This window comes from Cibotium barometz, chromosome 35, assembly GCF_041138505.1.
Source record: "Cibotium barometz isolate CiBa-2024 chromosome 35, ASM4113850v1, whole genome shotgun sequence".
Classification (NCBI taxonomy): domain Eukaryota; kingdom Viridiplantae; phylum Streptophyta; class Polypodiopsida; order Cyatheales; family Cibotiaceae; genus Cibotium; species Cibotium barometz.
In genome coordinates, this window is record NC_141080.1 from 22,644,638 (window position 1) to 22,664,073 (window position 19,436).

The window sequence follows — 19,436 nt, forward strand, 5'->3', positions numbered from 1 at the left end:
TTAATTTAAGTTATATTAGGTTAATTTAAGAGCAAGTGTATTTTTTATTATTTGCTTGATCTAATTTTAAGTACCTTGCCCCCCAAAATTTGCTCTCCAAGCTATGTCCCAGTTCTGCATAAACTGGACAAAACTGGATACCCTGATCTTGCAACAACCCGTCACGTCGGTCCTGGGAGTACCGTGACGAACCAAAATAAACGGATCATCTTCAACTATTCAATCCAACGAATCCGCTTTAGGTCGGTGGTAAGGTTCCCAATTCGATCTACTCGGATGAAGAAATATCTCGACCCACAACTCCAAAAATCTCTACCCCATCCTCTCTCAATACGAGAGAAATGAGGGAGGGACATCTTCTCTAGTATCTGCACCATGGTGTCACGGAACTCGAAATTTGAGGAGTGACTAGCAGTCTCAAAGATGCAATGGAAAACTAGAAACTTCGAGTAGGCATCTTCCTCTTCCTACAATCATTCAAACATCAATTCAACTTGTTTGTTTAAGTAGGATGTTTTTATTAACTAGCATTATGCTAGATAAAACATTCATTGCAAAACAGTCCTTAAATGGCAATTCCTAGGAGCTAAGATCGGCTCTGATACCAATTGTAAGGTTCCCCCCTTCTAAAATAGGAGAAACACTTAAGATAGTCCACTAAGTCTTAACTTGGAGAAAATTTCCTATTTATCGACACCTTAACCATGTAGAGATTCAAGGATACGATTCATAGGTAAGACCTAGTCCTATCCTACAGGGGAAGCATGATCTTCTAAAAGTCAAATCACCCATAGGGTAATTTATCATAAATTAGGCAACTACTAGACTTGATTTCTAGGGGCAATGCTTTTTTCCTCATCCATGCAAGGCACACCCGCCCCGCTGACCTAGTCTTCTAGAATAGAGTTGCCCAAGAACCTATTTATCTAGTGTAGGGCTTTCACTTAATCTGCTGGAAAGCTACCCGACTAATCGGGTCCGCCCGTCCGTAGGATGGTGCCATTGGGGCATTTCATCCTCCCACTTTCCACCCTACTCATGCGTCAATTTGTTTTCTAATTGATCCTACTACACTATTTGACATAAATAAACATGTTTCTTAATTAAGGCCCTTTTCACAAGGTTTGTTAAAACAGCCTTTTTACACGATACAATCATGCCAAAGACAAGATATATATATATAAAGTTTATACATGAATTAATTTCATACAAGCCAAACCGGCTGTCTTATTCTTTTCCTTTATACTGCCGATGATCTAGAATTCGGCCTTCCAGCCTCTACATGCTAGGTAAAACCCTACAGGACCATACACCTCATCGTCTGCCGCACTGTGGCGAGGACTCAAGCCGGCATGTCGCCTTCTCAAGCTCCATCACTCGATCCTCCCGCCCCTCAGAGGGATCTCTGCACACTAGGGGGTGGGCTTGGATGAATTATTTTGATACTTTACTGCTTGGTGAATACACCTTTGACTTTTGAACACAAAGTTCCCTAAGGTCATGCTTCATATATTATCCCTCATCCTCATGTACTCATTTATTTTATCCAAAAATCCCTCCCTCAAATTGATGACTCGTAACCTTGGCAGTAGTCCATGGGAAGCTTCATGGCTTGCCCACTCTCAGTAGTGACAACACCTATGACCCCTACTTGAAACTCACTCCACTTGCATTGTAAAGACTGGAACCAAGGAGCCAGGAAGGTTATGTATTGGCTATCCATTAGTATACAGGACACCATGATTGGGCACATTCAGGATGCCAAGTCCCCCAAGGAGGCGTGGGACACCTTGGTAAAGCTTTATGAAACAAATACCAAGGCACGTAAGATACAGTTGAAGAATGAACTTCATACTGTGGAGAAAAAGAGCATGTCTGTGAATGACTATGCGTTGAAGATAAAGGGTATTGTGGAATCCCTTGCATCTATTGGTGTGTCAGTAGATGATGATGATAAGGTGGAGGTCTGTCTACGTGGTCTCGGGCCACAATACAAGGCATTCAAGACGTCTATTCAAACTCGGGAAAACATTCCCAACTTTACAGATTTGGTGTCTATGCTGATTATCGAAGAGAAGAGCTTGGGTGAAGACCAACAGTCTTCACAAAGCAAAAACAGTTCAGAGCAACAGGCCTTCTACACGAGTTCAGGAAGAGGACGAGGTAGAGGAGGCCGTGGACGCGGTCAAGGAGGTGGCCGAACAGGTAATCAGAATTATGGCCAGCAGCAGCAGCAACAAGAGTCCCAGAATCAACAACAACAACAACAACACGCAGGTGGAAGAGGCAAATTCACAGGCAGGGGGAGTCAAAGAGGCTGTGGAAATTGGCAAAGGTAATATAATGATGCACGTGAATGCTATTATTGTGGTAAGCCTGGACATGTGCAGTCAGAATGTTATAAGAAGCAAGCTGACATGCAAAATGGGAAAGTGCAGCAAAACAACTATGCATCCTCAAGCAGAAATAATGAGGATAATGAAAGGTTGTTTGTTATGCAGCATGTTGTGAATGCCATGTCTGAAAATGTTGATGCAGCACAAAAAGATAATGTATGGTATGTGGATTCACGCGCTTCGAACCACATGACGAGTCATGGGGAGTGGTTCAAGGAGATGAAAAACTCGAAAAGACCAGGTTTTGTGGAAACAGGGGATGACACTGCTCATCCAATTGCCCACGTTGGAGATGTGCCATTGTCTATGCAGGATGGCAAAGTGAAGTACCTTGCAGATGTACTTCATGTACCGAACATAACAAAGAATCTGGTTTCAGTTGGCCAGATGATTGAGCAGGGTTTGCAGGTTCGGTTTAACCCTGATGGGTGTTATGTTGAAGATTTCAAAGACAAGTGTAGGTTGGTTGCAAAAGGCAACAGAGTGGGCAGAATGTTTATGTTGAATGTAGACATGCCTGAAATGAGTGCTGCGATGTTTGCAAATGGTTCAAGAATTGTTGCAGACATAGACATTTGGCATAAAAGGATTGGACATGTAAATGTGCAGAGATTGAAGTCTATGCAGACAAAAGGAATTGTGACAGGGCTGCCAAAATTTAAAGTGGAAGGTATGCAGAAAATATGTGAAGCATGCCAATTTGGGAAGCAAACAAAGCATGTGTTTCCACGTAACAGATATGTGAGCAGAAATGCACTAGATGTTGTGCATTTAGATGTATGGGGTCCTACGAAGACCATATCTATGGGAGGCTGCAGGTATTATGTGACTTTCATTGATGACCACACAAGGAAAGTGTGGGTATATTTCATGAAGGAGAAGAGTGAGGTGTTCACTCACTTTCAGAATTTCAGAGTTTTGGTTGAAAAGCAAACAGGGAAATATGTAAAGTGCCTAAGGTCAAATGGAGGGGGAGAGTACTTCTCCAATGAGTTCTCTGAATTTTTGAAGAAGAATGGTATTCGGAGACAGTTCACATGCAGATACACTCTGCAGCAAAATGGAGTTGCTGAGCGGAAAAACAGGCACATTGCTGAGATTGTGCGAGCATTGATGGAAGAGAAGAATATGCCGCATTGCTATTGGGCTGAGGCTGTTTCTACAGAAGTATACATCATGAACAGGACTCCAACTGCAGCCATACATGATGTAACTCCAGAGGAGAGGTTTACTGGCAGAAAACCAGATTTGTCTCATCTGAAAGTTTTTGGATGCATTGCATATGTGCATGTGCCAGATGAGCTGAGAACTAAGCTGGATCCGAAAGCTGAAAAATGTTTGTTTATTGGATATTCCCTTAAGCAAAAGGGATACAGGTGTTATAACCCTGCTACACGTGAGTTGAGGGTAAGCAGGGATGTTGTCTTTGATGAGATGAGCAGCTGGTATGCTGCTGAAAAAGAAGCTGTTGGGGCTTATGTGAGTGGAAGTGTGGTTGCACACAATGCAGGTCAGCAATCACAGTCTTTGAGTGGACCAGGAGAGTCCTCATCTAGTGGGTCTGTTGATAGACCATGGAGTGGCAGGCTGCGTCATAATACCAGCCCTGCAAATGTGATTAGTACATCACGTTAAGGAAAAGAGAAAGTGGTTGAGCCCCTTGGTATGCCTGACATTTCTGTAGGGCATTCTCATGTTGATGGAGAGTCTAGTGGCTCAGATATGAGCCTTGATGAGGAGCTTGGGATCCCAGCTATGAGAACACTTGGTGTAAAGAAGGATATGGAAGCCATGAATGAAAAGCTGCGAAGATCTGGGAGAGTGAAGAACCCTGTGCAGAGATTTACATATGATGGTTATGTGGCACATCACTATGCATATATGGCAAAGGTTGTGTAGGTTGTTGAGCCCACATGCATTGATGAGGCTGTTGGAAATGTGTGTTGGGAGAAAGCTATGGATGAGGAGATGGATGCACTATATGGAAATGAGACTTGGGATTTAGTGCAATTGCCTGAAGGCAAGAAAGCCATTGGATGCAAGTGGGTGTACAAAGTTAAACATAACAGTGATGGAAGCATAAACAGGTACAAGGCTAGATTGGTAGCCAAAGGATATGCGCAGACATATGGAATTGATTATGAGGAAACTTTCAGCCCAGTTGCCAAGATGGCAACGGTGAGAGTTGTGATAGCAGTGGCTGCATCAAAGCAATGGTCTTTACATCAAATGGATGTAAAGAATGCATTCTTGCATGGGGATTTGCAAGAAGAGGTGTATATGTTGCAGCCACCTGGTTATGAGGATGAGAGTCACCCTAAGCATGTTTGCAGGTTGAAGAAAGCCTTGTATGGCTTAAAGCAAGTACCAAGAGCATGGTCTGACAAGATTTCTGAATATCTTGTCACTATTGGCTTTCATGTAGCCAATGCAGATTTCTCATTGTATGTGAGACATGGTGATAGAGGGGTTGTGCTTGTTGTCATCTATGTAGATGACTTGATCATTACGGGGGACCATGATGCAGAGATCTTTGATGTAAAGATCTTGCTTAGACAGAAGTTCGAGATGAAGGATCTGGGGGAGCTCAGATATTTCTTGGGCATTGAGGTGATTAGGTCACCACATGGTATTGGATTACTGCAGAGACAGTATGGCTTGGACATGTTGTCCAAGTATGGTATGACAGGCTGTAAGCCTATTTCTGTGCCATTGGATCAGAATGGCAAGTTGAGTGCAGATTCAGGAGAGATCTTGGAGGATCCTACTATGTACAGGCGCATAGTAGGAAGCTTGATCTATATGACGATCACCAGACCAGATTTGAGCTATGCTGTTGGGTTGGTGAGTCAGTTTATGCAGGTTCCACGGAAACCGCATTTGGATGCAGTGAGACGCATACTGCGGTATGTGAAGTCTACCTTGCATTGTGGATTATTCTATGAGACTGGAATAGAGATATGTGTACATGGGTACACAGATGCTAATTGGGCTGGTAGTATCTCAGATAGACGATCTACCAGTGGATTCATGTTTTCTTTAGGGAGTGCTGCTGTGACTTGGAGCAGCAAGAAGCAGCCTACGGTTGCTCTATCCAGTACAGAATCCGAGTACAGAGGAGCTGCTATGGCAGCATGTGAGGTAGCTTGGTTGAGAAAGCTACTTGCAGATTTGGGTCTATCAGTGGATAGACAAGTTGTCATTTTCTGTGACAACATTAGCAGTATATAGTTGGCTAGGAACCCAGTCTTTCATGCTCGTACGAAGCACATAGAGGTCCACTACCACTTCGTCACAGAGAGGGTCTTAGCAGGAGACCTTGACCTTGTTTATGTCAGCACAGAGGATCAGGTAGCTGACATCTTCACCAAAGCATTGGGTACAGAGAAGCTCCGCAAATTCAGGGCTTCGCTGGTGTACATGAGATGGAGTTGAGCTCGAGGGGGAGTGTTGAGATATCGAGCTCGTCTAGTGAGGCGGTGGCCACTGATGACCCGCCTGGGGGATAGGCCCCACACTTACACCACTGGCATGGTTGGTGAGATCTTGGGTGATATGCGGCCAGTGGGATGACAGGCTGTGTGACAGCCATTCTAGAGACTGGCATAGTTATAGCGCCAGCTCATTTAGTCGGGTTCACACTATAGAGAACCCGTGTATGTATTGGTTGAGTACCTTTCATATTATGTGTACTCTCTTATTCTTGTATATGGTGTGTTGAGTGTTGAGTAGAGAAGAAGAAGATTTTCAGCCTCTCACCTTGTGTGTTCTCTATTAGGGTTTTGTGAGTGTGTGTGTGTGCTTACAAGAGCTCAAGCTCTCTTCCCCCCTGCATCTTTTCAACTCCACCTCTTTTGCTTGATTCTCTCCACCTCTCCTAGAATATCTCCACACCTCCTAAATCTCCTTATATGCTACCCTTTATTCTCTCCTAGTAGATTCTTCTCACCATTTCATAGGTTCTCTCACATTTACAGATTCTCTTTTACAGCCTCTTGCCAAAGGCTTGTTCCCGCACACACCCTATTCACTTGTATATTTCAACACCTCCCCTCAAGTGAATACTCCTAGCACACCTGGACCCTATACCAAGTTTCCCTCTTACTTGATAGTCCACGACCAGTGCCTCAAGTCCCTAAACTCATAGTCCTTGACACTCTCTCTCTCTGTGTCCAAGGCTACTACAAGTGCCCGTGACCTTGACTAAAGTGCTCATACATACATCTACCACATGGCCTACATCATCGGTGGCTCAGAGGTGGTTTTACTCTATTGGGGGAGGTTACATTGGGTTGTGGGGTTTCTCTCTCTCTCTCTCTCTCTCTCTCTCTCTCTCTCTCTCTCAAAAAGATGATCTAACTCCACTTCCTTAGGAGCCTCCATGAAGTTTGCCGATGTCGTTCCTTCTCCACTGTGGGTTTGCTATAGCAGTCTCTTGCCCATGTGTCTTGGCTTTCCACAGTTGTGGCAAGTGAAGGTCCTTCCTCCTGCTCTGCCTCTTCCTTGTCCTCATCCTTGAGAGAATCCTCCTCGGGTGAAAAATGATTTTTCTTCTCCTACTGTTGACTCGAGCCATTTCTTCTCTTTGCCTCTGCTCTCTTGCTCTAGTAGAGCTCCTTCTATCTCGTGTAGCTTCAATTCAGGTACATTATTTAGTGTTGCTGCAATGTTTTCATATTCACCTTTGTCCACACTCTTCAATCAGCAAAAGCACTGCTAGTGTCTCATCATCTTCTACCTTTTTGCCAATAGCTGCCAGTTGTTGCTTAATGCTTTTATATCTGTTCAAGTGTGTGATTAAAGGTTCACTTTTCTTCATATCCAATTTGTAAAATTGCATTAACAAATTTATCTTTGAATTTTTAGCTTGTGTGCCAAATAATTTATTGAGTTCATCCCATGCATCTTTTATTCATTGTATCCCTGTGATGTGATGAATGATTTCATCATTTAAACTGAGTGCGATAAGTCCCAATGCTTTTTCATTCCTGATCTTCCACTCATTTTTCCCTCTCACCTCTGGGCTTCCCTCAACTAGCCCCACAGATTTTTACTCATGAGCAGATACATGGTTTTTGTCTGCCATGTGTAAAATTGCTCCCCATTAAATTTGGCTATTTCTTGTGTCGTACTCATGATAATGTGAAGGGGGTCTTACCTCTTGATCCAATTTCAAGATTCAAGGGCAGTGTCTACCCTTTTACAACTCAATCTGGTGTTTAGGAGATGATTAAGCATAAAATCACCAGAAATTACATTAAATCAAGGGTAACCAATTTGTACGGAATGGTTGGAGTCTCCGAATTGCAATCTGAAGTTATAGGGATCTATATCAGATACCTAATGGTTAATTTGAACCCTCAATTGCACCAAAAAAATAGTGATTAGTATTGATTAATCATTGATTAACAAATTAATCCTCTATTTTGTGTGCAAAAAACAGAGTATGTGGGGAGCCCAGATCTAAGGCCTTAGAGTTCAAATGAGCTCAAATCCTTTCAAGGCCATCAATAGCAATTAGTCTAGTAGAGGATTAAACTAAGAAACACAAGATTGACCAAACATTGAATGCTTAATCTCTGTTTTACCAAAGTCACCTGCAGATTTGATGAAGAGCTTGGATCTCACTGTAGACTTGATCAAATCAAATTCTGACTTCACCAGCTTGTAGAGCACCCTTGAAAACCCCTAGGGTCAAGAGGAATTAGACCCATTGCAACTGGAGAAGAAGAGATATCATTTTTTTCAGAAAAAATGATGCCTGCAAATTAGCAAAAATCATGAGCTTTCGTAGGCGGTTTGCTACGCTGATTCGCTTGGCTAGAGCACATGTGAGATAGCTATGTATGGCTACAAGGGCTGGAGCTAATGTTGCTCCTGGAGGGAGATCAAGCCCCTCCATTGGCTAGGGGTAGAGTGGGCTACTTGAAAATAACTAAAAAAGTGATTATTTCTTAATCATCTAACTAATCCTAATTAGTTAGATAATGGGCTCATAAACTTGATGGATTCTAGGCTAGGCTCTAATACCATGTTAAAATTATAGCAATGTGATGAGCTATGGTGGATTAAATGCTATAATCAATATCATTAACAAGAGATTAGATGATAATTAAGACGTAATTAGCAAGCAATTAACTGATAGCTTAATTAAGACGTAATTAGTGAGCAATTAACTGATAGCTTAATGTAGGCATGGATAATCAAAAACCAAAAAATTCTCATTAGGCCAATGCCTCAATTTATAGCGTTTACATCCAAGCATCTAATCCCACTGATTTCTCCTTGATTCACTCCACCTCTTTTGCTTGATTCTCTCCACCTCTCCCAGAATATCTCCACACCTCCTAAATCTCCTCATGCTACCCTTTATTCTCTCGCCCAGTAAATTCTTCTCACCTTTTCACAGGTTCTCTCACATTTACAGATTCTCTTTTACAGCCTCTTGCCAAGGGCTTGTTCTCGCACACACCCTATTCACTTGTATATTTCAACAAACCGCATCATCTCATCATACTAGCTTGGTTTTTCTCTATCTATATGAGAAAGAGCTACGCATCCAAGAAGTCATCTTCCACCCCCTCTGGATCTTCTCTCGACTCCAATCTTAATAGGAAATACACTACTGTGTGCTTGTTTTTCTGGGGTTGTGTCTTATAGTGAACTCAAACTCTTGTAAAAAAAACATCCACCTAGCTAATTTTCTTGCTAGGTCTGGTTTGTTCACCAAGTACAAGAGTGCTTTGTGATCTACATGAAATTCAAACTCTTTTTCCAATAGATAGTGCCTAAACTTCTTGATTGAGTAAATCATCCCCAATGACTCCTTTTCTATAGTGGAGTAGTTCTTTTTCAGCTTGGACAGTGTCCTACTTGTGTAGTAAATTGTTATGAACTAGCCTTCTTGCGCTTCCTACATCAGAGCACTACCAATGGCAAAATCAGAGGCGTCAACAAATACATGAAATGCCAGATCATAGTTTGGCTATTGGAGAATGGGTGCTAATGGTAGTATCAGCTTGAGATTCTATAATGCCTCATGATAGGATCCTGACCAGACATATTCTACATCTTTTATAGTCAGACTATACAGGGGTACTGTCACATTTTTCAAATACCTTATGAGTCCTAGGAATCGTGCAAGTTCTTTGGCATTCTTGGGTGGCTACAGTTTTACAATGATTGCGACCTTGGTCGGAGCAACTGCTAGCCCTTATGTAGATACTATGTGCCCTTAGAGGGATTATTATAGAAAAGGCACACGGCTGGATTAAGGCTCATCCTGGCTTTTTCTTGCACTTCTCCATACACATCCTAAGGTGTGTTATGTGGTCTTATTTCTTTCTAAACACACTGAAATCGTCCACAAAGACCCTCATGAAGCTGGTTAAATATTCATCGAATATTTCATGAACCATCTTTTGGAATGTGGCTGGAGCATTCTTTAGCCCAAAAGTCATTACATTATTGGAGGCAAAAGCCCCTCATTCTGTCTTGAAGGCTGTTTTTTCTTTATCCTCTAAGGCCATCCGTACTTGGTTATACCCACTAAACCCATTTAGGAAGGAATATGTTTCATGCCAAGCTCTACTGCTGCGTCCAACACGGAATTTGTGAATGGTAGTGGGAACATATCTGATATGGTGGAACTCTTATGACTCTCTCATGAACATTCCTGACACCAGTGTGTGCGCACTTCCTCTCCAGCTCTATTTCAACTAGCTTCACTCTACTGACTCACTGTGTAGGAATGACCTAGAACTAGTCTCTATCTTCCTACTCCCCTACCAGTTCCTCAGTGCAGGATTTCCAAAACTGTTGGAGTCCGGTCAACCTGTGGCACTTATGTGGTTCCAGACCACTTAGTCAGCTCTAGAGGAGCAGTACGACTAATGTAGTTGTGCCCAATGTGATAAGTCAATGCTAGGATGTTGAGCTACCTATCTGCCTAAACACGGGAAGATTGATTATGAATGCAGAGTAGGTTAGTTCCTAAGTCTGTTTGGAATTCAGATAGTGATCCGCATCTATACATGACTACACTTAACACAAGATTGCATGCTGAATAGACAGAGATATAAAGAATAGATAGAAGCAAGACAAAGACCAACCCATGAGTCATTCTTGAGCAATAACAACACAGTACAGTGCCTTAGCAATGAGCTTCTTACTCAACTCTCCTGTCTTCCTATTTGGTACTATTCCTCTCCTTTGGGCCCAAGTAGACCCACATGGTTCTTGAAATATCTAGATAGTAGTGCACTCCTTTCCTACAATCTCATATGGGTAGACCAAGTCTACTCTAACTCCTCTATCCCCTTATCTGACTAATTTTCCTTTTCCTTTACAACCATGGGTACTACCTGCTCATCAAGAAGCTGTTACAAGTTTGTTACAAAACAAGAAGGCTCGATTTATTGCACAATGGTCAGTTTGCGCAACGATCTAGGAAGCGGCCAAATGGGCTGATTCGCCGCCGTCAACACTTGTCCTTGATTTCCCAAGATCAAGAAGAGGAAATTATGGATACTGATCTCTAAGATGACACCTTTTTCTTGGTAGAAACTAGCATCCCATGGTATATTGATATTTCCAACTTACTTGGTACCCAACAATTCTACCTTGGATTCTAAAAGAGGGAAAAGAAGAAGACATTGTTGGAAGTAGCTCCCTACACTCTCCTTAGCAATTCTTACTCTATAAGCAAGGTAAAGATGGGGTTGTAAAGAAGGTGCATTGAAAAAAGTGAAACCTAAATCATCTTGAAGGCTTACCATGGTGAGCCTTATGGTCTATAGACACTTTATAAGAGAAGTAACTGCTAGAAAAGTCCTTCTATCAGGATATTGGTGGGGCCAACTATTTAGAGAGATGCCATTGAATATTGCAAGGGATCTCTAAGAAATTGGTCAACTAACCAAGATAGAACCAAGGTAGAAGCTATCTTAAGCCATTTTTACCTTGAAACCATTTCAAAAGTGGGGTATTGTCTTTGTGGGTCCCTTTGAGCCAACAAAGAGAAGGAAAATCCAATACATCTTGGTGTGCACAAATTATGTGACATAGTGATGTAAAGAAAAGGTGGCGATGGGAACAATAATGTGGCCTCGTTCCTATACGAGATCATCATGACAAGGTTTGGCAACCCCCTAGAGCTGGGGTAAGTGACCAAAGATCACACTTCATTAACCAAGTCATTGAAGAACTTTCTAAAGTGTCCAAGATATGTCACATGAACTCCACCCCTTGTTACCCTCGAGAAAAGGGACAAGTAAAGGTCTCATCAATAGGATTTTATGGTCCATCCTTAAGCATATCTGATCCTTGCATTTCCTATTCTTGACTTTGATCGTGATCCCTATTCATCACCAAGAATTGATTCTTAGTCCTTATTCAACACCTCTTCATTCTTGACTTTGATCATGGTCTCTATTTATCACTAAGAACTGATTCTTAGTCCTTGTTCATCATCAAGAATTGTTTAAATTGGCCTCTTTAGGCTACTCAAGACTTTACATTTGAGATATAACTTTATACTTACATGTGCACCCCCCCATACACATTAAGATTAGCGCCCCGAGCTACACATTGAGTTTTAAAAAAAATAAGTTGGAAATTTCTATGTACACATATGTACCCCCTATATATTGAGATTTTAAAAAACTAAATTGGGAATTTATATGTGCACATGTGTACCCCCTGCATATTTAAAAAATAGAAGAAGAAAATAATATTAGAAAAAATCCCAAAAGATATTAAAATTTAGAGAAATTAATTTAATAAGAGTTACTAATAAAAATATGCAAGGGAATACCTGTGCATTAGCCTTGGCAAAGGATATGCATAGATGATAGATTTAACTCAATTCAAGGGTGAATGGGTAAATGATTAAAGTATAAGGTTGAAGGGTGAGTGCAAATACCTTAGGGTTAACGTTTAGAATAAAAATAGTTGAAGATAAACATAGTAAACTAATAAGAGACCCTAGTCATGCATATGTGTGTTAGTCAGGGATTTCACTGACATAAATGAGAACATGTGAACATGTTAATAACATATGTTAATAACACAAAAAATCTTGTGATCACACGTTATATTCACAACGCTTTCACAAGGGCCTAAAAAATTTATCTTTGTCGGGCATAAAAAATCTTCTTAGGTGGCCCACTGACCTGCTATTATGTGAAGATGGTAACATGAAAACATGTGAATAGCTTATTCCCATGTGTAGCCAAGCTTTTAAGGGGTTCCCAAATGGCAAGTGACCTGTTATTTTGTGAACAGTAACATGAGAACATGTGAATAACTTGTTCACATGTGTTATTATCAGAAAAAATCTTGTGATCACGTGAATATTAAATCCCTGGTGTTAGTTAACTAAATGTTTGTGTGGATGCATGTAAAGTGGTTGAGTGAATGCATGAAGGTTAGAGTGGAGTTGCATGAAGATATCGTGGGCTACCAACTTAAGATGACTAATGGTGCATGAGAGGCATGAAGCCATGATTCTCAAATATAAAAAGCCCCCTTCCTCCCTCGCTTCTCCCATGAGAAATCCATGACTTGTTCCATTAGGCTAGGAAAGTACTTTTTTGCTCAGTTTTCTTTGCAGTAAATTGCCAAATTGCGAGTCTTAGGCTAGTCTACTAAGGGTCCAAGTAATCATTAGGGTGTAAGAGGTGAGTTACTAGAGATTTATAGGGATGTGTAGAGAAACTTTGTGGAGTTTAAGAGGGAGAAGTCAAATCTTTTATGCACTGGTCACAGTAGGGTACCCATAAACCTAATTTTACAAGGTACAATATTCTATTGTTCATAAATTAAAATTTTTCTTATCCTTTTGCAATAAAAATTGAAAGTTATAAATTAAATGAAATTAGGAAAGTAATTTAATCATCTTAGCACATTTCTCTAGACCAAAGACCTATAAGGTCTAGCCTTTTTCCTTTTTTCTTTTAATTTAATGGACACTTTTGTAAAACCTTAAAAAACAAAGAAACTCTCTCGTTGTCTAGAACCTTTGAGAATTAAATGTTGGGATAGACTATTCCCAACCATGGTTGAAGAATTTATCCACAATTTACATTATTGGGATAACCTTAAGATAGATCAAGTTTTAGAGAGCGAAAATTGGTCTAAATGCTCTAAATTAAGATGAGCCCGAGTCTAGATTAGCCTTTAGAATAAATTATGTGTAATGGGACTTAATTAGAAGAACTAGAATTAATTTATGAATTTAGGATTGTCCCTAGGCCTAGAGAGAGAAAGTAAGATTAGGATTATAGAGAGAAAATAACATCAAGATAGGAAAGAATATCTTAGCTTAATTAGGATTTGTTAGGATTAATATTTAGAATTATTTTTAAAATTTTATGCAAGCTCCACCAAAGAATTCTAGAGGGATAAAACTCGAAAAGGAGAACTCTAGAGAGAGAAGAAAATTCTAGAGACAAAAAGGGAAGTGGCCCTCTATTCAAGTAGGATTAAACGCAAGAAAAGTCCAAAATATGAGTGAGAAGTGACTCTTGAAAACCAAATTGTATAAAATATACCTTCTTATATTATTATATAAAAAAACCAACCAATAGGCTGTAATATAAACACGGAACCTCTAAGAGAGGATTAAACAGAGGGGAGTATAGTCCCCTCCATGGTGGCCACTCTTAGAGAGAACTACCTCATACAAGGGGGGAGCCAAACTAGTGTCTTGCAGTGACATGTAGGGTCTCTGACAATATCTAAGGGGAAGGGACTCTACTACCATATGCATAGAAAGGCCTCTCGGATATCGCCAATGGGGGTTCTCGGATACAAATTGGAGGGCGGGCCCTAACTCTATTACCCAAGTGACTTGCCCACCCTAGGTGACGATGTGGGAGGTAGCTTGAGAGGTGGATATAACTGGGCGATACCTGGGCTATGGGAGGTAGCCTAAGATGTGATTATACGTGGGTTGTGCTCTGGGGAAACTCCCAAAGGTTTTGTCACTATGTGACTCCTATGAGTGGCTACATCTCATGCACTACACTCGATGACTACCAATGGCCAGCCACCACGAACCAATTGCTAAACTCTTGTGAGTCACCTACTGCAAGAGGAACAAAGTGACCTTTCGAGGATGAAAGCTGTCCCCCATAGATTGCTTTCAATAGCCTCGTACCTTGCACATCGCATGTCGTTGCATATCGCACACTCACACCTTGCACATTGTGTACGTTGCAAGCATATCTTTCTAGTTGAAGCAAGAGGCTAGCACTCATAATCTTAATTCATCCTAGTTGAAGTAAGAGGCTAGCAAGTATGTGGAATTTGAATCCTGGATTTCTCTTGACATTGAATACTTGTGCCAAAAGACTCTTGGATGATGAACTAGCCCCATCAGTTAGAGTAAGTAGGAATGAGAATGAGAATGAGACCATACGAATGGGGCCTTTAGGTGACTTCTCTAGGGCTCGCCTTAGGCCTTACCAACCCACCTCAGCAAAGTAGTCGCTTGCGCGATCGCAAGGCCCACGAAAGACATTTGTACTTCCTAACGACCAGGTTAACAAAATTTCGGCGTCATTTATTGAAATTAGGGTTTACATAAAGTAGAAGTAGAATCGCTCACATTGACTTCAGAAGACATTTGGAAGATTTAACTAACCTGTGCCTTCTTCGTCGCTACTGCTGGACTCCTCGTTCTGATGATCACTGTCCTACAAAGACAGTAACAGATCAAGCAAGAGTTCAAATTTAGAGTTAGGCGTGAGAATCTCTCTTTGGATGCAGAGCTGAAAGACGAAGGATTACTCACGAGTGAATTAATGTTGTCGTACAACTCCATAGCTGGTTCCTCCTCTTCGAGCGTTTGATCGGAGAGCTTCATTAGAGAGTGCAAGCTGTTAGGCCTATTGAGCAGCAGATTACTGTAGATTTTGACAATCTTGCTCTTGATGATGCCCTTCACTTTCTTCTTTCGCCGCGCTGTGTCGTAGATGGAGTGGGTTTTCCGCACGAAAGATGTGAGCACGGCCTGATACTCTGCATTGTGAGCAAACTCCTCGCAGAGTCTCACATACTCCTCCTCGGTGCCGTTGGGATTCCAGATCTGTTTGCCGACCACTTGGGTAGACTTGGCATAGAGAATGGTTCCGAGAACAAGGAGTGAGAAAGTGTTGACTGCTATGGGGGTGCTCTTGAAATTCAGGATCCCGGAGGTGGCCAGCACTAATATTACTAAAGGGACTGCTGCGCTAGCGGTAGCCACAGATAGCCCTACCGACAACACCAAACCTGCTGCAGTGACCAGATCTTTAATTTTACTTCTCAGTATGGAGTTGGCGCCTTCCTTGAGAAGAAGGTATTTGACAAGCGCCTGCTCTAGAGGTTGGGGAACCCTCCAAATCCGGCAGAGGCATTTGAGGATTCGGACGAAGAGGAAGGTGAGCTTGAGAAGGTCAGCGAGCGGGATGACTCCTGCAGGTGAGGTGAAGAGAGCCGTCCTGCCGTAGACAGCTATGAGCTCCGCAGACACATCCAGCTTGTGGTCCATGTCCATAGCCTGAGAAGCTGCCCAAGTGAACCTAAGCTTCTTATTCATGAGCTCCGTTGTTCTCCTCAAGGGGGGTTGGTCGGTGGGCTTGCACACGGAACCAGATGTGAGTGATCCTATGCTGCAATTGTACACTTTCAACCCTGCACAAGCTGAAGCTGATTCCTACGCAAGCCCCAGTAGCTTTGCCAATGCTGTGCTTCTCTCAGTGCCTTCTGTGTTGTATGAAAACCTGCAATTACTACACGATCACACTGCAACAACAACAACAGCCTCACAACCACAACCGTGTAGTGTTTGCCTTTCCGACTTTGGGAACGGGCAAGAGGTCCGGGAGATCCCTCCCTGCTGCCATATCTTTCATAAGGACTGCATTGATGGCTGTCTCCGCCGCAACCATAGAACCTGCCCCCTCTGCAGAGCCTCCCTGGTCACCGAAGAGATCGCCATGCAGGAAAGGAAGCTGAGAAAGCGCCAAGAACTGTCTCATCGATTGTATTCCTGGCTCACGTCATTCCAGGAAGAAGAAGAAGAAGGTGGGCACCACGATCATTTTCTTCCATATGCCAGGTTTAGAACACACCAACGTAGATAGATTAATGTCCATCCCAGCTTTAGCTACTCCAACGCCCAAATCGATGATCATCATTGGGGTCTTACAGCGGCGGAGGGATATTCGTCCAATTGAGATAGTTAATTAGGCATTCATAATTTGGATTAGAGCCGCAGTTTCACAGCCTTGTAGAACTCTTGTAAAATTGCAGTAGGCAACCATATGATCACCCATATCATTACGCTTTAATTTACGGCTGTTGTAATTGTGAGTGCATGATGTCATTGAGGACGGACCGTAGTTGGCATTGAAGCTGCAGGATTTTGTGAGTAATCTAAGGATCCAAACGGTGGAAAATTGTGGTTTTTTTTTTCCAAAAACTGGCTGCTTATATTAAGAGGTTAGAAAGAGACAGGTTACAACATGTTGAGAACTCTAATGAGACCACTGTCCATGCACATGACATACAGTTCCGCAGGCCTTGAGCTTGCCTTTGACTTTATTGAGAAGTTTCTCTAGCTGTGATACCAGCTTTTCCCTCTTTTCGTGAGTGTGACTTTCAAAGGCATAGAGTGCTTTGATGAGCAACACATCCTTGGAGTATGCATACTATTAAAAATGGAATCAAGGCTATTTAACCACAAGCACCATAACATTTCGGTTCTCAGGACAACCCATAGTTCCAAGGTGCACCCGATGCCTTCTCTAAGTAACAAGTTTTTCCAGCCAAGGGTGTAGCCATTCCATAGCTGAATGCACTTGGCCAATGACTCGAAACATTTCTTTGCAATAGGGCAGTGCATGAAAATGTGCAGGTCATCCTCCACCTCCTTGCATCTGTGGCACTTCCCATCCCCTATGTTAAGTCTGAAGGCTTTAAGCTGGGTCCAAATAGCTTTGAACATGACCAACCAAGCTAGGCACGCTTTTTTTAGTTCCACATACTTATTCCATAGCTTATCAAACAAAAAATACCATTGCGATCTGTCCAGAAGGATTCCCCATCTCTTGTTTAGAGTGCAATGGATAGGATCAGTCCTCTGTTTGGGGGGAATAGGGAGAAGTCCTTTTTGATTCTTCCATTCGAAAGCTTTGTGTGCTGGCATATCTTTAATCGAAAGCAGCCAGGTGTCCGATTGGTGCCATAATCTGATTCTTACCCCAATAAGGTCTAATTCTACATATGAGACATTATAATCTGTGATTAGATCAGCTCTGGACATCCAAGATTTGATGTCTCTGTCCCAAATATCCCACCAACAGCAGATTCCTTTCCTGTGCATTCTCAAAGCTGCTTCGGCTTGGGCATTATCAATTGGGAGGAGGGGAATGCTTGGCCACCAGATAGAGCCTCTCCCATGTACACCCCATGTGTAACTAGGCTTCTTAGATAGGATAAGGTCAGCCTTGATAGCATTCCAAGCGGACCAAAGCAAATGGACCAATTGGCTGCCAACCGGTTTCACCAAGTATTTGCTAGCCATAATTGTAGCGGAAGGAAGCCTCTTCCACTTGGGGAATTGTTTGAGCTGGAATTGTTCCAGATTTCTAGTGATCAACCAGGCCCAGTCTTCAGAGGGGTAGAGAAAGCTTCTCATCACACCCACTTGGCAGCCATTCTATTAGCCAGATTGGACACGTCTTTGATTCCAAGGCCCCTTTTACCTGTTTCCAAGCAGCACCATTCCCACCTGACTTTAGGGATTTTCCTAATCTAGGGTCCCCTCCCCATAGATAGTTCCTGCATAACCTTATGAACTACAATAGATCAGAGTCTGGCGGTCTCTAGTAGCAGCTAAGAAAGTAGATGATAGAAGGGATAATGAAGTGGTTGATTACCATCTTTCTACCCCCAAGTTTAGATGCATTTTCTACCATCTGGTAAGTTTCTCTTCCACCTTTTTTAGCACCCATATCCATCTTTCCTTAAGGGTGACCTTGAATCCCATGGGAATGCCCAATAATCTGAAAATTACTCCCTCTTCCAGGACTTTACAGCCAGCTTGAATCAGCCAATCAGGAGGCTTGTCAATAAGGGTCCTGATACCTGTTTTTTTATGGTTAATAACTGAGGCAGAAGCCGTGCAGTAAATGTCCAAGCACTCCCAAAAGCACTTAATACTTAGCTCAGTATTGGCAACCATGGCATTAGTATCATCAGCAAACATTTGGGTGCATAGCTATTTATTGTTGGGAAGAGAGATACCATTCATTTCCCCTTTGTCCATCCTATCTTTAATCAGCCAGTTCAGACCATCTGCAGCAATAGCGTAGAGGAGGGGTGCTAGAGGGCAGCCTTGTCTGATAGATTTGGTCAGGGAGAAAGCGTCAGAGAGCACACATTGACGTTCACCCTAGCCGTGGCATTCCCAAAAAGAGTACTCACCATCTGGATGAAGTGCTGCCTTGCACCCATGTGTTTAAGGGATTCTAGAACATAATGCCAACCGAGCCTATCATAAGCTTTATCAAAGTCAATTTTGAAGAAGATGTAGTCCTGTTTCGATTCTTCTGCATACTCCATACCCTCCCACAATGTGATAATGGCATCTAGAATGTACCTTCCTTTGATGAAGCCCTTCTGCTCCTCTTTGATCCAATTCTTTAGATGACTGGATAGTCTCAGCGCTAGGGCCTTGGCAAATATTTTGTAGGCACAGTTTAACATGGTAATCGGTCTCCAATTGCTCAAGTCATTCTTCTTCCCTTTCTTATGGATAAGTTTTATCCACCCTTCATTGATCGGGCGAGGCAACACCCCAAAAGATACAGCCTCCTGCCACACCGCCAGTAGTAAGGGAGATAGCAAGAGATCCTTGAACGTCTTGTAGAATTCAGTAGGCATGCTATCTATCCCTGGGCTTTTCCTCACCTTTAGGCAATCAATGGCCTTTTTCTCACCTTTAGGCAGTCAATGGCCTTGCCAATCTCTTCTTTGGAGATATTGTTTTCG

At 42.2% G+C, this 19,436-nt stretch overlaps 1 protein-coding gene across 2 annotated transcripts; it reads right to left on the minus strand.

Moving 5' to 3' along the window:
- Nucleotides 1–14,988: 14,988 nt before the first annotated feature.
- On the minus strand, nt 14,989–15,991 carry LOC147618237 (uncharacterized). Of its 2 annotated transcripts, none has more exons than XM_086775110.1 (2): nt 15,193–15,991; nt 14,989–15,094 (listed from the first exon to the last, which is right to left on the minus strand). In XM_086775110.1, the coding sequence occupies exons 1-2, from the start codon at nt 15,976–15,978 to the stop codon at nt 15,038–15,040; spliced, it is 843 nt and encodes a 280-aa protein (XP_086631236.1). In that variant the 5' UTR covers nt 15,979–15,991; the 3' UTR covers nt 14,989–15,037. The 2 variants fall into 2 exon arrangements, with proteins under 2 accessions (XP_086631236.1, XP_086631237.1); XM_086775111.1 differs by having other exon boundaries at nt 15,040–15,089.
- Between the last annotated feature and the right edge of the window lie 3,445 nt (nt 15,992–19,436).

Excerpts from the sequence above, each read along its gene's own strand:
- LOC147618237 (XM_086775110.1), bottom strand. The coding sequence starts at position 15,978 with ATGAATAAGAAGCTTAGGTTCACTTGGGCAGCTTCTCAGGCTATGGAC. Across the intron at positions 15,095-15,192 it reads ACGACAACATTAATTCACTC|GACAGTGATCATCAGAACGA; the intron begins GTGAGTAATCCT and ends CTGTCTTTGTAG.